The sequence below is a fragment of the Myotis davidii genome, unplaced genomic scaffold, assembly GCF_000327345.1.
Source record: "Myotis davidii unplaced genomic scaffold, ASM32734v1 scaffold544, whole genome shotgun sequence".
NCBI lineage: Eukaryota > Metazoa > Chordata > Mammalia > Chiroptera > Vespertilionidae > Myotis > Myotis davidii.
In genome coordinates this window covers 2,773,995-2,791,117 of record NW_006297018.1, presented here as the reverse complement: position 1 = coordinate 2,791,117, position 17,123 = coordinate 2,773,995, and the positions used below count along the sequence as shown (strand labels likewise).

Below are 17,123 nucleotides of genomic sequence, written 5' to 3'. Positions count from 1 at the left end.
CCTAGGCCTCTCCACATTATATAGTGAATTTCCTTGTCAGGAATGTTGTAAAAGCTTTATGATAGACCTTTGTCACGCACAACAGGCAAATCCTTCCTGTTCAGCTAAAGTCAGAGGCCAGCCCTCACTTATACCTTGTTTTTTCTTAATTAAAAAAAAAAATCACATCACTCTAATGGTCTCTTGACCCCCTTGCTGGCTCAGGAAAGCAATTTTAAGAAATCTAAAGACCAAAAAGACATTCTCAGTTAGAAAACTGCAATTGGGTTCAACACATCTGACTACTACAGCATAGTTTTCTCTATTATTTCATTTTCCCCTTCCCCATTCCTTTATTGTACATAAAGTAACTGATGTATGTGTACAAGCATTTGCATTTTTTTTATAACTAAATGGCCAATGGTGTGTTTTGATCTATATCAAATGGAGATGGGATGGGGAAAAAATGCTGGTTCTGTGAAAATATCCCCTTTCTCCATTAGTGGGATGCTTATTCAGCTCTTATCTTTATATTCCAGTAAGTTATTTTTCTGTTTAACAAAATGAGAACTACATAAAAATTCTTGCATACCTTGTTTGAAGAATTTTAATGTTTTTCATTTGTCATTGTAAAACCAAGGACAATTTTATAACTTTTTTGTACATAGCTGTTACATGTAGGGCAATCTGTCTTTAAGTAAGGATAAATAACTCTAAAAAAGTGAATCCTAGATAGTTTTCCCTTCAAGTCAACTGTCTTATTGTTTAAATAAACTTCTTGTTTAAAACAACACAAAACACACCTGGGAGAATAAAAGGACATTTCTCTGGTCTGCCACCTGCTGGTGAATTCTAGCAATGCCCTGCCTGGTTACATTGATTTTAGTGCCTGACCCTATCTCACTACCTGAACTCCCTTCACATACCTTTTTTTGGTCTGAGTTTCATAATTTCTTTTCCATTCTGTAATCCCTTTTCTATTTTTGTCTTGAAAATACTTTATTATATACTTTTTTTTGTTAATTAATATGTGTCAGGTCCTAGCTATTTTCAAATGTTTATAATTCTTACCAATTTGTATCTCTTCCCAAGACCTCTGCCTGCTTCCCAAGACCTCTGCCTGATCAATCTCAGGAACAGACAGTCACAGTGGATCAGGTGCTCCTTCAGGACTAGTCAAAATCTCTGAGGAAGTGACATTTGGTTAAGGCACTGAATCCTGGTGAGACTGGGTGAACCACCCGCAGCAGTCAATGCCCTTGGTCATGTAAGTGGGAGCTCAGGGCTGTGTGGAGGACGGATTTAAAGAGAACAAGACTGCAGCAGGAGGGACAGTTAGGAGGCTACTGTAATAGTGATTTGGACAAGCCTGAGGGCTTGAACCAGGGAGTCTTAATAGGGCAGGAGCAGAATAGACGAAGCGGGGCTTTCTGCTGGAGTAAGAGTCAGATTCCTGGATTCCCACTTGGGTGACTGGGTGATCTGCAGTGTCATCAAGTTAGGCAGCAAATACAGGCACACATCTAAGCAGGTTTGCTTGTTTTTTAAATATATTTTATTGATTTTTTACAGAGAGGGATAGAAAGTTAGAAACATCGATGAGAGAGAAACATCCATCAGCTGCCTCTTGCACACTTCCTACTGGGGATGTGCCTGCAACCAAGGTACATGCCCTTGACTGGAATCGAACCTGGGACTCTTGAGTCCGCAGGCCGATGCTCTATCCACTGAGCCAAACCGGTTAGGGTGGAAACCCAGGTTTTGAATAAAGTGTGGGATAGCTTTAGAATGTCCATGCAAAAAAAATATACAGCAGGCAGTGGAAAATAAAGGTTAGAGAATGGAGTGTCATCAATATTTGGGTGCAGGTGAAATGAGGAGAATGGATGAGATGGTTCTGGGAACATAGGCAGAATAAGGACAACAGTGAGTTAGAGCTAGAAATGGGCACACCAGCATTTACAGGCCCTAAAGGAGGCATTAGTTCTGGAAGCATATGCAGAATAAAGACAAGACTGAGTTGGAGACAGAAGCGGGCACACTAGCATTTGCAGGACAGGCCCTAAAAGAGGAATTCCTGATGGAGACCATAAAGGAAAAGTCAGAAAGAAAATCCCAGGAGAATGCTATCACAGTTGAAAGAACAAGTTTCCAGAAGGTGGGAGTGATGGATAAACTGAATGGATCAGTAATATGAGGGCTAAAACTATATTACTTAATTTGGCAATTGGAAAGTCACCGGTAACCTGACTGAGAAAAACTTGCACGGAGTAGCAGCTAGGAAGGTGCACTGCAGCAGGTTGAGCAGTGCCTATGAGTTGATGAAACCGAGGGTAGCTTTTTTAAAGAAGTTGGTGTAAGAAAGGATGCTTGGGGTGGAATAATAATTAGGAGGGGCTGTATCATGCAAGGACCAAGGGATGAAATGAAACCATCTAAGTAAGGTGCTCAGCACAGTATCTAGGATATAGTAAGTGTCCAAGAAATGTGAATTGTAACCATTCGCTTGTTGACCATATAATAATTTCAGACCTTATTATGCACCAGGCTCTGCTCTGGGCCCATAGATTTAGTAAATAAACAAGAGACAAAAACTTTGCCCAAGGAGCTGAGATTCTAGAGAGGAGATAGACAAGAAACAAAATAACTCAAAATGTATGGTATACTTGATAGTGATAAATGCAAATGAGAAAAAAAGAAACTGAGGAAAGGAGATATAAAATGCTGAAGGAGAGAACAAAATTTTAGATTGGGTGGCCTGGGAGGGCTTCACTGAGGTGACTTTTTTTAAAAATTAATATATTTTTATTGATTTCAGAGAGGAAGGGAGAGGGAGAGAGAGACAGAGCTAGAGACATCAATGATGAGAGAGAATCACTGATCGGCTGCCTCCTGCACGACCCCTACTGTGGATTGAAGCCCGCAACCCAGGCATATGCCCCTGACCGGCACTGAACCTGAGATCCTTCAGTCCGCAGGCCGACACTCTATCCATTGAGCCACGCAGGCTAGGGCTGAGGTGACTTTTAAGTAAAGACCCAAAGAAGTGAGAAAGGTACCTATAACTAGAAGTAGGCAATAATACTAATTATTGTTATTGTTATTAGCATTTTTAATACAGTAAGACTATTATTATATCATCACTACCATCTTTGTCACAATTGACATTATCATCATTCCTGCCATCTCTGAAACTCCTGGGACCAAACGTGTAACTAGATATTCCCTCATTGCAGCTGGGTGGTGAGCTAGTACAAGGGGGTACATTAGAAGCAAAGCCACAGACTTGAACCGGTCTCACATGTAGTCACTGCAAATAAAAAGCTGCTTCACAGCCCTAGCCAGTTTGCTCAGTGGATAGAGCGTCGGCCTAAAGACTGAAAGGTCCCAGGTTTGAATCCGGTCAAGGGCATGTACCTGGGTTGTGGGCACATCCCCAGTAGGAGGTGTGCAGGAGGCAGCTGATCAATGTCTCTCTCTCATTGATGTTTCTAACTCTCTATCCCTCTCCCTTCCTCTCTGTAAAAAAAAAAAAAAAAGCTGCTTCACATGCGTGCTGAAGAGATGAGATGGCCAGCACCAGACTGATCTCCCATCCCGCCTGCATATTAACAGGCCATCTTCAGACCCAAAGGGCAGACACACAGACGTCTCTGAAGCCACAGGAAATGTAACTGCAGCTTGAATCAGTGCAGATGCAGTATGTAATATAGAGGTCACAAGTCAAGATTATATAATCAAGTATGTTTATCTGATTGTTGGGTAGAGGACTCAGTCAGTTCCATCTGGGAATAATAAAGAAGAACTGGAATTTCTGACTGTTCACCCAGCCCAGCACACTGCTGAGAATAGCTAGATGTGTGACAAGCTTTCATGGGACTACACTAAACAAGGAGATCAGGTCTTGTTTGTGATGGATGCATTTGATCTTTCAACAGATTGACTTAGACTAATTACTATCCTCTTCAATTCAGAGAAAATGATACAAAAAATAAATAAATAAAAGGAAGAGAATCCAAATGCCTGAGCACTCATCCTATTTTCAACGTGTTTAAATTGCTACAAATTTCTTAAAAGGTACAAGTAGTATTCATTCCTTCACAATCACAGGCCTAGATGGCAGATGGCATGCAACAGGAAATGTGACCTGCAGGCTTTAACAACAAACCCCTTTCCTCAACTGAGGTAATAGAAAAGTTTTGAAATTATCCTAGGTTCATTTTTTAGGTGTATTGATTACCTAAAGAGAGTCAATACAGAACTTGTCTAATAAAAAAAAAATAACCTCAAGACCATAACATAGCTTAACTAGCAGTGCTTAGAATATAGAAACATTTTCATAAATTCCTTGAAAATGTCTGTGTAAATAAAATAGATTATAAGCAATTCTCTCCGGCTACAAAACCAAATTAAACCATGTAACAACTAAGAAAACGCCTATGAAAGAAAGTAAACAGGACAATTATTTATGGTTCAAATGAACAGTAATTTGCTATATTTTTAATATTATTACTGCCTTATCATATGTTTACTATAATACATTTCATATATATGTACAAATATATATATATATTATATTCCTATATTATATTCCTGCATGTTACATGCTTTCTAAGGAGTCCAGACGTTGACCTCGCAAACATCATCTAAATCCATTTTAAGGCCACAAAACGAAATGCAGGTAAGAAGAGATTTTTAGTGTGTCCATCCCTCTATATAGGAAGCCAGTGTCCACATCCTCTGGGACTCTCAGCTGCAGTGCAGAGTGCAGGGGAGGGAGGGAAGAGGACAGCAACTATCCTCAGATTTCACTGAACCTGGTAATGACTTAAGCAGCAGGATTTAAGTTACCATGAGTTTTACTGCCTTTTAGAAACAGCCTCATGCCATCATGCTGTGGCCGAAGCACTGAAGGATGTCTGTGTTCCGTGTGAGTTGTTGAGCCAGGGTGCCCGTGATGTCTGGGGAGTCCCTCAGCCCAGACCGTAGAAGAAACTCGATGCAGGCCAGGTGCTGACCCGCGCAGGCCAGGTGTAGAGCTAGGCAGAGAGAGAAGTCACACAAACTTAGTGCATGATCCTCAAAGCAATACAGTAGGCTGCTCCTAATGAAATATTGATTCTTTTAATTGTACAGATTTTATATTTCCACAATCCATCTTTGTGACTTTGCCCATATTAGATTAAAACATTTTTTCTTTTAAGCTGATTGGGATAGAAAGTCTTAAAAATAACAAGACCAACTGGAGAGGATTTAAGAGATTTGACTAAAGCAACAAAGCAAGTTTATGAGAAATAGAAGACTTTAACTGGTACAGAAAAATTTTTCAAAGTTTTGTAAACTCTCTGAGTAAAAGTATCACCATGAATGAGAATGATATGACAAAAACAAATAGAGCTGACAGATCTTCCTGTTCTGGCTAGAAATTAGCGCTGAAAAAACCTGGTTCCTGCTCTGGTCTTTAGAAGAAAGTCTGTGTCCCTGGACTTGGGGACCATCCCCTGTGGCCTCATAGTTATCTATGAGTCTTTGAAGCATCATGAAGCCTCCACTAAACTCCTGAAGGATGGCCACTGACACAGAGAATATTACTGAGTTTATTCGAAAGTACGAGTTTAAAGAATTAGCTCTGAAAATATCCTTCTGAGCTCTAAATTGAGAAAACTGTAATGATTGTAGTTTTTAAATACACTTAAAAGAGAGATTACCTATGCATCTATAAACTACCTGAATAACTGGTGGCATCAAGACAATATAAAGTGTTTTTATGTCACATATACTGCTGTAGTTTAAAATGATAAAAACATAATAATAACAGCAGTAATAATGAGTAGTAGTCATCATCATTGCCATGGGAACAGCAACAGTTCTATTTGTTGATGTAATTTTTTTTTTTTGAGATGTAATTTTAAGGAAAAGTTGCTGAGCTAGTAGAGGAATAACATTAAAACCAATGTTTTTAAAAGTCCATGTAGCCCTAGTCAGTTTGGCTCAGTGGATAGTGTGTCAGCCCAAGGACTGAAGGGCCTCAGGTTCAATTCTGGTCAAGGGCATGTACCTCGATTGCAGGCTTGATCCCGGCCAGGGTCAGGGAACCAATAGATTTCTCTATCTCTCCCCCTTTCTACCACTCTCTCTGAAAATCAATGAAGAAAATATCCTCGGGTGAGGATTAACAACAATAAAAAAGTACATGTATTGTTTATATTCCACTGAATAATAAGTTCCAAGGCACAAAGAAACTGTACCTGATCGATTTCTTTCATCTTTAGAGTTGATGTCAGCACCCAAGGAAATGAGCATCTGAACTGTACTCACATGTCCTTCCTGAGGAGTGAAATAAACTCATTATTACTGTGACAAGCACCTTTAAACATAAACACGAATCTATATATTAGGTCATTTTTCTAAAATACTCAACTGCTAAAACTATATTTTCGTATCTAAAGGAAAAATCATCACATCACTCTCAAACTCCACGATAAATCATTAAAGATAGATTTTGGTGATATTCAGTTATTAGAAAATAGATGGTCAACTTTGGAGGCCAAATTACTGACTAATACTGTTAGGTTTCCTTCAGTGTAATGAGCGTACAGAACACACAATTCCAGATTCTCCCAAGTACACACACTCTTTGCTAAAATTTTTAGGACAGAGATAAATTAGAAAAGATGGTCACCTCTCCTGGATGGGACTCTCATCATAGCTGGCATTATCATTCATGAGGCAATTTATATACTTTCTATCTAGCCAGTTAGTTCATTAGTATGTGGTGAGACTAAAGTCAAGGTTGTAGGTTCAATTTTCCTATGGGTGGACCCACTAGTGCCCCTCTCCCCCTGTGGCCACAGGTCATTCTCTTAGCACATGGCCATTTATCTAACCACTTTCTCATAGGGGAATGCAGGCAAGAGTGTGTAGATCAGGGTGAGGGGAGGGACTAGAAAAAGTCAATGGGGGAACATAGGGGACATATGTAATACTGTCAACAATAAAGATTTATTTTTTAAAAATTGCTAAAAAAATAAGAATGTGTATGTCATCAGAAAACAGTCTTGTTGCTAGAAAAACAAATAAAGGCAAGTAGCCAATCATGTTAAAGATAATAAGCAAATACTCCTAGTATTTAAAACAGGAGGAAAACTTTTTAAAATAAGATTTTTATTAAGTGAGAATTCTTCTTTTTTAAAAATATTTTTAAAACTGATTTTTTAGAGAGAGAAGAAGGGAGAGGGATAGAGAGATGGAAACATTGATGAGAGAGAAACATCGATTGGCTGCCTCCTGCACCCTCCCCCTGGGGATCGAGCCTGCAACCCGGGCATGTGCCCTAGCTGGGAATTGAACCAGGGATCTCTTGGTTCATGAATCGATGCTCAACCACTGAACAACACAAGCCGGGCTGTAGTGAAAAATTTTTGCACGTCTTAAAATATTTTATACATTAGAGAGGCTGGTAAATGCAATTCCCTTCCCTCAATAAATTTTAACTTCTGAAATCTACCATTAGGAGAGAGGGCTAGGAATTTAATATAATGGATTTTTACGACTTGAAAAACATCATTCTTGAAGACGGAAAAAAGGGCGGGGTGAAACATAAAATCCAGGCATTGAATGGAATAAAGGGTGTTTTCAGTTTTTGCCTAGCAACAAATAAAGGTAGGTTTCTATTTAAAGGGATGCAGGGCTTCCCTTTAACATTTTAGGAGCATATCATGAGCAACTGTTTTCTTCCAGAGATGGAGCCAAAGCAATAGTCACAACATGAGGAACTGTGTTTAAAGGGCCAGAAATTTGAGAGCTATTTCTCAGTAAAGTAAGGCAAGCCTAAGGAAGCAGGGACAACTTTATGAAAAGAAACAAACCTTAGCTGCATAATGAAGTGCTGTAAGGTGGGTTGATGTGGCTTTCACATCTACATCAATGCCAAGTTCAGATACCAAGAATCGGATGGCTTCATTCTGCCCAGTGACTGCTGCCCTGTGTATAGCCTGGGCTCCCAGGGAATCCTCAGCACAAAAGCAAGCCTAGTAGGTTCGGGAGAGACAGGAACAAAAATAAGCAGCAGAGAAAGCTGGGTCCATGGACCTTCTGACATTTTAGCTAAAATTTGTTGCCTATATACATTTTTCTGGGCCTATGTTATATAGCTTTTTTCAGATTATTTACTTATTTTTATAGTGATTATTATTATTTTAATCTTTATTGTTGAGCTTTTGTCAGATTCTTAAAGAACTCTATAAACAAACAAACAAAAAGGTTAAGATTCAATGCTCTAAAGCAGTGGTTCTCAACCTTCTGGCCCTTTAAACACAGTTCCTCATGTTGTGACCAAACCATAAAATTATTTTCGTTGCTACTTCATAACTGTAATGTTGCTACTGTTATGAATCGTAATGTAAACATCTGATATGCAGGATGGTCTTAGGCGACTCCTGTGAAAGGGTCATTTGACCGCTAAAGGGGTCACGACTCACAGGTTGAGAACCGCTGCTCTAAAGCGTGCCACAAGTGCACTCAGTGGTGTTTGTTGTTATTACTATAAAACAGCTACTGTTACTTTGCTGCCATGGAGGGGTAGATCAGTTGGTTAGAGCAGAGTCCTGATATGCCTAGGTTGTGGGTTTGATCCCCAGGGCACATACAAGAATCAACCAATCTATATAACAAAAGTCTAAGCAACCGTTACAGCAGAATGACTAGAATGACTGGTCGCTATGATGCACACTGACCACCAGGGGGCAGACACTCAATGCAGGAGCTGCCTCCTGGTGGTCAGTGCGCTCCCACAGGGGGAGTGCCGCTCAGCCAGAAGCCAGGCAAGCGCAGTGGCAGTGGTGGGAGCCTCTCCCACCTCTGCGGCAGCAGTAAGGAACAATGAGCAGGCAGGGGGGTAAGGAGTGAGGGGACCTGGACTGTGAAAGGGATGTCTGACTGCCGGCTTAGGCGGACATACCCAGAGGGTGCAGGCCGAGCTGAGGGATCCCCTACCCCCCAGTGCAAAATTTCGTGCACTGGGCCTCTAGTGAATACATAAATAAGTGGAACAATGTTTCTCTCTCTCTTTCGCTAAAATCAATTAAAAAAAACATCTTATTTTGCTAATTATATTTAATCCTTAGAGTAACCCTCTGAAGAATTAAAATTTGTCACCATTTTACAGATGGAAATGCTGATGCTTAAAGAGATTATGGGAGGGATCCATGGCAGTGCTGGAATTTGAACCCAGGATCTGAATAACCATGATCTCTTTTTATCCTATGACTAAAACTCATAGAAAATACCAAATCATTGCTGTACCTTATGTTCTTGGAGGAGCAGCCTGGCTATGTTGATGTGCCCACATTGAATTGCATCCATAAAGGGTGTGAGGCCACATTTGTCTCTGCAGTCTGGTTGATATTGACACCTAGAGCGCAAATCCAAAATGACAGAGCTGAGAAGTCACTGCTTCAAACCCAATGGACACTTGACTCTTGACCACTTGCAGTAGATGACATATCCTACAAATGATCTGTGAAAATCTGCAGCACTCTCCCTCTTTTCCCCATCTCAATATTAGAACTTAGCTCTTCAACAATGTCGGTTTCCTCCAGCCAATCTGTTTCTCCTCTAAACTTCTGTCATTCCATATTATGGACTACAATTTCTCCAACTTCTCATGCCAGGAGCTCTGACGTCACCCCTTAGCTCTCAAACCCAATCTATTACCTCTCAATTCTGCATTCAAAATATTTTAATTGTATCTTTCTTTTGCTGCTTTTACCCCTTAGGACCAAATCAATAGACAATAGCTTCCTGTTTTTCTCACCTTGGCTTCTGCCTTGCTAATTCATTCTCACAGCTACCAGAATAATCTTTTCACCATGCAATTTGGGTATGGCTGCTCTTCTTATAAACCTTTAACTAGTATGTCCCCAAAACAAAGCACAAAATTCAGAACTTCAGCATGACCTCTAGTGGTCAAGATACTGCCCCACAAACTTACCTCTCTAGGTTTCTCTTTCCCACATACCCACCGCTCTGTGCTTACTGTAACCTACCTTCTTTATGGTTGCTCTTTCTTCTAGGTCCTGCTTTTTTCCTGGTCCTACCTGCCCTATCATCTTCTTAGTTTCACCTCTCACCTGTCCTATCTTCTTATGTTCCATCTTCTTTATGGTCCAACCTGTCCTATCTTCTCAGTCCTACCTTCTTCATCATCCTATCTTACCTGCCCCACTGTCTCCTTGGTCCTACCTTCTTCTTGTCCTATCTTCTTCTCCATCACACCTCCCCTTTTTCCGTTCCTACCCTCAACTTCCTGTCCTGTCTTCTCAGTCGCACCTCCCACCAGTCTGATCATCTTCTGTTCCTACCTTCTTCATGATCCTACTTGTCTTACTTTCTTCTCTACCCTACCTTCTTCATGATCCTGCCTTTTTCCTGCTCTTTCATTTGTCCAGCTCTTTGCTGCCTTTGCACTTGCTGATGCCCTCCGCTTAGAAATTACTTCTCCATTATTCACTTGGCAAACCCCAATGCATTCTTCAAATCACAGCTCTGTGACTTTACACTGGCCTGTCTTCTGTCTTGCATCAACAGCACCTTTGCTTCCACATGCCATTGTGTACATTTTTCTTAGCATTACAGGTTTCCCCCGCTAGCTGAAAGTAGAGCATTCCTACAAAACTTTTTGTAAGCCAAAATGGCATAAAGCAATGAGTATCTTCACCTTTCTGAAAGTTTGCATTACATGTGCCATTTCACTTTTATGAAAGACCTGCATTGCTATAGTAACAGCTTTTCTTGTAAAAGTGAAAATCCTATTCGGATTCTTTTGATTAGTGAAAAAATGTACTAATGTAGGTCTTATATATAGGCGAAGTAGGATAATACAAATTTTCAGAAAACAGAGATACCTGTATTACTATTTATAATTTTATGGTATTTACTTGAATGCCTATACTTGGCTTCCACACCAGCCTATAGGTTGTTAGGAAAAAGACTGCATTTGTTTTGCTTACCACCCAGCACCTAACAGATAGGAGGTGCTTCCAAAAATGTTTGTCCAATGAATGAATATCTATAAATCTGCTGACAATCAAGTATGTTCCAATTTGCAGTAGGCAAGCTCTACACATAAGCGATGCTTTCAGGGCACTGCATTAAGCCCTCCTCTGTTCTTACTCTGTACTGTCAACGTAAGTAATCTCTTCCACTCTTAAAAATTCAATCATCAGCCCTAACCAGTTTGGCTCAGTGGATAGAGCATCGGCCGGCAGACTCAAGAGTCCCAGGTTCAATTCCGGTCAGGGGCATGTACCTCGGTTGCGGGCACATCCCCAGTAGGAGGCGTGCAAGAGGCAGCTGACTGATGCTTCTCTCTCATCGATGTTTCTAACTCTCTATCTTTCTCCCCTCCTCTCTGTAAAAAATCAATAAAATATATTTAAAAAAAAATTCAATCATCATCTCTTTGTTGATGAAGCCCACATTTGTATCTCAGCCCATACCTGTTTTTTGGGTTCCGTATCTGTGTCTCTAACTGCTGCCTTGACATTTTTGCTTGGATGTCTCACAGGCACATGCAACTCAACATGTCCAAAAGTGAACCTCTCATCTTTTCACACAAAACCTGCTCCCCCTCCACTGCTCTTTACCTCAGTAAATGACACCAGCACCAGCTGCTTAAGTGAGAAACCTGAAAGTCATCCTTGACTTTTCCTTCTCTCCCAGTCCTTTTATTGAATCATTCGCCTAGAGATCAGTGGTTTTCAACATTGGCTGCACATTAGAATCACCTGGGAATCTTTTTAAAATCCTGATTTCTGAGCCTCATCCTCCAGAAATTCTGTTTCTTTGTTACTAATGTTGTGGCCCCACCCCATAACAAAGAAACAGAATTTCCGGAGGATGAGGCCCAGAAATCAGGATTTTAAAAAGATTCCCAGGTGATTCTAATGTGCAGCCAAGGTTGAGAACCACTGGCCTAGTTCTACTGATTCTACTGAAGTATCACCAAATCTTTTCCTTCATCCCTACAGTTAGCTTCTTAGTCCAACTACAATTCTTTCTCGTTTAACTACAATAGCCTCCCAATAGCTTTCAAAGCACCCACTCTTGCTCCTCCTCCACTCCATTCGCTATTTTGCAACTAGAGGATCTTTGAAAATGCAAATTTCTTATTCTACTCACCCTGCTTAAATCCCTTCAATGGCATCTTATATGCTTAAAACAAAACCTAAAATCCTTCCCACAGCCTATAATGTCCCACCTGATTGAAACCTGCCCTTCCTCTCCTGCCTCACCCCGTACCATTCTCCCCCTCACTATATGCTTCAGCACATACTGAGCTTCTTTAGGTTTCTTTCTTTCTTTTTTAAATCTTATTTTATTGTTTAAAGTATTACAAATAGTAGTACATATGTCTCCGTTTTTTTCCCCATTGACCTTCCCCCGGCTTCTTTCAGTTTCTTACATGTACTATGGTTTTCCCAGGATGAGCATCCCTGAGTATTGCTTCCTCTGACTGGAATGCCCCCCTGCCTCCCACTCTCAGCTTCCTTCAGATCATAGTTTAAATATAAATAACACTGGGGCTGAGATTCCTCACTCCTAGGCCAAGTTGGGTCTTCTTGTCATATGCTTCTGCAGGGACCCTGCAATTCCTCGTAATGGCCACCAAATTCATACAACTAGTGCAGTGTCTGTGAGTTCCCTAAGAGGGAAAACACATTGTCTCATTTCTATTGTAACCCCTGCATCTGGTACGATTCAAATAGGCACCGAATAAATAGATGAATGCTTGTTGAATGAACAAATAAATGACTTTCTCTCAATTTTTTTAGCTATTTTTGTTTTATGTTCTTTAAATTATCTGCTTATGTCCTTTGTTCTTTTCTCTTTTGGTACTTTAGCTGCTCTTGAACAATTTGCTTGAGCTCTTCAAGTAGCATCGACATTAACTGTCATAATTAGCAAATATCTTCCTCAATCTGCTGTTTTGTTCTTACCTCTGAAGAAGCACCTTTACTGCCTCTAAACAGCCATGCATTGCTGGGAGAAGAGAGTTGAGAATTAGAGTTTTTAGGTGCACATATAAAATGCTTCTTTCCTCCTGGCATTGGTCTCTGTCCCATCTTTTTAGCTATGGCTTACAGGAAGGGGCAATTAAAGTAAGTACATTAATAAAAATCTAGCTGGATAATTGGTAAAGAATGATGTTTTTACTGAATAGGTCCATAGCCAAAACTGATTATCTTGTCTTTATGAACACTTTTATGGCAAATTTTCAATCCTAAACTTACTTATCTCCTCCCTTTTGAGTTGAGCCAGGCAGTTTTTGCCCATGAAATATAAAAACATTTTAAGAGTAATCCATGACAAAATAACCAGGAATTTAATTCTACTACTAAAAATAACTATGGTCAATAATAAAGCTTTTTGACTATCTGTGCACCACTACTTTGTGTAAATGACTGGGTACTATTTCTCCAGAAGAGTAGGGGACCTAGTCAAACAATTTATGAGCAGAGAAACGTTTTCTTCACTCTTGCAAAAGGACTCCTTGGTCCTTACATGCCCACTGTTGTTAGAAGAATTGTATGCATATTTCCTAAACTATGTCATGTCACAGGTATTGATTTTTAGAGAAATTAAAAACCCTGTATTCTAATTCAATGAATTCTCTAGAAGGCTAAAGATTATTTCCAGAGTTCTTGATCTGGACTCAAGCTCATTAGTGTTCATTTCATCTTATACCACAGCACCTTTGCTTTTTACAAATTTAAAATAATCTATAAATAGATAATTCAGAATTAAGACTAATTATTCAAAACAATAAAAATACCCTAAATTTATATTTGACATTATCACTACATAAGTCAAATACACTCAGGTATTTAATTATAAGCACCTATGTTTATTTAAATAGATAGCGCTGTGGTAGATATTGCTGAGGACATTTAAAAACTATCTCTTGCCCAGCTGGTGTGGCTCAGTAGTTGAGCATCAACCTACGAACCAGGAGGTCACAGTTTGATTCTTGGTCATGATACATGCCCAGGTTGAGGGCTCAATCGCCAGTAGGGGGCATGCAGGAGGCAGCTGATCAATGATTCTCTCTCATCACTGATGTTTCTATCTCTCTCTCCCTCTCCCTTCTCAGAAATCAATAAAATTATATATTAAAAACAAATAACAATCGAAACCCTGTCTCTTTTCCTCCTGTCTTTAATAATAAAAAAAATGTGAAAATGATCATAAAAATAGCAATAGCCCGCTCTGTGCTCATGTGTCACACACTGTGCTAAGGGGTTTACCTACATTCGGCTCCTTAAACCCTGTAATAACCTTGCGATATGGGCATCATTGTCATAATTATCTTGCTGTTGAAACTAGCTTGAGAGACTAAGCTCCTTGCCCAAGGTCAAAGACTTAGTGAGGAAAAAACCAGCATACCATCTAGCTAGCTGGGAATACTAAGACTGATATTTATGAAAAGTGAACTAATACAAGAAAGAAGTGCATGTTAAGTACAAGTGACATTAGCTTTAGAAACTAAGTGTATGTCAAATATCCGAAAGCTGGTCTTATTCACCAACCTCTATTTTCCAAAACCCTCCAACTTGATGCCATTCTGCAGTGCTGGGGGAGGCAGAGCTCCGGGCCATACCTGCCGTGTGCAGAGGAGTTCTGCTAATTTTGCTCTCTGTCTTCCAGGCATCTGGGCAAATGGTGAGCAAGTACTGGAGGATTGGAGGGTCACCTTCTCGGCTGGCAATATGGAAACTGTTCCAGCCATCTTTGTTCTTCAGAAGTGGATCTGCACCATGTTCTACAAGGTCCTGGATCACCTCGAGATTCTTCCTTGTGCAAGCCATCATCAGAGGAGTCCTAAGGCCAAAGAGGACAAGCTGTCAGATGGAAGAGTAGCTGAGACATTATAAAGGTACAACCAGGTCTTTAAAAAACACACATCCTTGGTAGAGATGGAAAACCTAGAGGACTCAGGGATTTGGGAAGCAGGACAACTTTCAACTACTTTGTCTGCCCTGAAGACCCTGGGTGAAATAAGAGGAAAACGATTGTGATGTAGGCATGCCTACAAAAGGGGGATACCAAAGAGGCAAAGCTGCTTCTGAGACAGTTTCTAGTATGGCACTGAATTGGGACAGAATTAGTCCAAATCATAAAGTCTGTCCTGAAGAATATTGTATAAAAGGTACTCTGCTGAACTTACCCCACTTACTTTTGTCAGAAACCTCTTATCCTATCTTATATAATAGAAGGGTAATATGCAAATTGTTCCCTCAACTGGGAGTTTGACCAGGAGCCCCTCCCTGATCGCCCTGATTGGTGTGGGCCAGCTGGATCCCACCCATGCACAAATTTGTGCACTGGGCCTCTAGTTAGTTATATTATGCTGAAAGAGTTTAAAAAGAGCATTTGACACTGTACCTAGCTATAACAAACATACATTGGTGAAGCAAATGAAACAGTGTGATTATAATAAGTCTCTGTGCTGACTTGTGTCCACAACCATAGGAGAGTGAACTACATTATATCCATATCAAGAGAGGTGGCTCTGGTCTTCTTCTCCTGCCACATGAATGATTTGGGGTAAGCCATTTCACTTCCATGAGCCTTTTTCTTTTGTCTGCAAAATGAAGGAGCTATGATTTCTGAAAAGCAGCAGGTCTTGTTTACTTCCTCATTTCCAGGGTTAGAACCTGTGTCTGGCACATTGTGGGAGCTCACTATACTTGGGTGATCTCTAAATCTCATCTATCTTAAAAGATTGCTGTTAGTTAATTACCAACACTATTTTTTTGGGGGGGGTGAGGGGTAATCTATACTAATAAAAAGGGTAATACGCTAATTAGGGCAGACGGCTTCCGGACGTCCATCTGGACAAAGCACAGTGGCTGCGAGGCCCAGGGCTCATGGCAGCCATGGGCTCAGGCAGCTGCGAGGCCAGGGGCTCAAGGTGTGCCGTGCCAGCACAACCAAGGGTTCGGTGAGCCTGAGGGGGGCGGTGAAGGATTAAAGAAAAGACAAAGAGAATATAGCTGGGGCTCGGTGGATCTCCTGTGCCTCGATGAGGCCACAGAGAAGGATCCAGCCAGCAAGCTGAGGCTTTATTTTACAGTCAGAGAAAAACAAGGTAGTGGTCACCATAGTTACAATGTTCTTGTGAGTTTCACTTGTTTTGGCAGCACTTGCTGCACCTCCCACAGCCCATTAGCTACCTAGGAAGGATCTAGGGGGCACTATAAGGTTACACTTAATTATGCTAAGAGGGCTCTGTCCTCCAAGCTGGGACTTGTTTGTGGCTCTGCCACAGGTCAATCCAAGGCTTAACTCTAGAGCCACTCCCTACATCACAGCAACCATAGCCCTGGTGGCTGTGAGGCCCGGGACTCATGGCAGCCGTGGGCTCAGGCAATGAGCCCCGGCAGCTGCAAGGCCCAGGGCTCAGGCCTCACAGCCATCGTGGCCGGCAGTGGCGGCAGCAGCGGGGTGATGGGGGCAGCGCCTTCCCCTGATCAGCCTGGTCGCCTCCCACAGAGGGAGGCCAGACTGCGGCTCCCCACGGCTCCCCACAGGGAGCAGGCCTAAGCCGTCAGTAGGACATCCCCAGAGGGCTCCCAGACTGTGAGAGGGGGCAGGCTAGCTAAGGGATCCCCGCCACCCCAGTGCACAAATTTGCATGTACTGGGCCTCTAGTGTAGTAACAACAGTGAATGAGAAATTAACAGGAAAACAACCAGATAAATGAAGGCTGTTATTTTCAAGAACCTCATGAAGGGAATGAATCTTGAGCAAGGCAGGATTATTGGAAAAGCAGGTAAGGTATTTCAGAAAGCGAGAGAGAGAGAGAGAGAGAGAGAGAGAGAGATAGAGAGAGAGAGAGAATGGGCAAAAGTGTCTCACTGTGATTATACACTTCCCAAATACATAATCAAATGAACCTCATCTTTTTAGTGTTTTGTTTTTGGCTGTTTCCTTATCTGAAGTATTGCTTTGAGGAGTATTATGAGGTCTATGCCTCTTGGAACTGTCTTTAGGTCATCTTACCAGCAGCACAAGAAAAGCAGTCTTGTGCTTAGTCACAGCCAAAGTGCAACCCTCAAACACAACCAGGTCTACTCCCCTCC

At 41.1% G+C, this 17,123-nt stretch overlaps 1 protein-coding gene across 1 annotated transcript in view; it reads right to left on the bottom strand.

Moving 5' to 3' along the window:
• Nucleotides 1–3,512: 3,512 nt before the first annotated feature.
• The window catches only part of ANKRD16 (ankyrin repeat domain 16), a 16,311-nt gene continuing 2,700 nt past the window's right edge, over nucleotides 3,513–17,123 (bottom strand). Inside the window, exons 3-8 of the mRNA XM_006772623.2 lie at nucleotides 14,639–14,859; nucleotides 12,978–13,020; nucleotides 9,283–9,391; nucleotides 7,848–8,009; nucleotides 6,228–6,306; nucleotides 3,513–5,018 (exon numbers count right to left, since the gene is read on the bottom strand). Of these exons, the coding sequence (XP_006772686.2) occupies nucleotides 4,861–5,018; nucleotides 6,228–6,306; nucleotides 7,848–8,009; nucleotides 9,283–9,391; nucleotides 12,978–13,020; nucleotides 14,639–14,859 (772 nt within the window). The 3' untranslated portion in view covers nucleotides 3,513–4,860. The remainder of the gene's footprint in view (nucleotides 5,019–6,227; nucleotides 6,307–7,847; nucleotides 8,010–9,282; nucleotides 9,392–12,977; nucleotides 13,021–14,638; nucleotides 14,860–17,123) is intronic.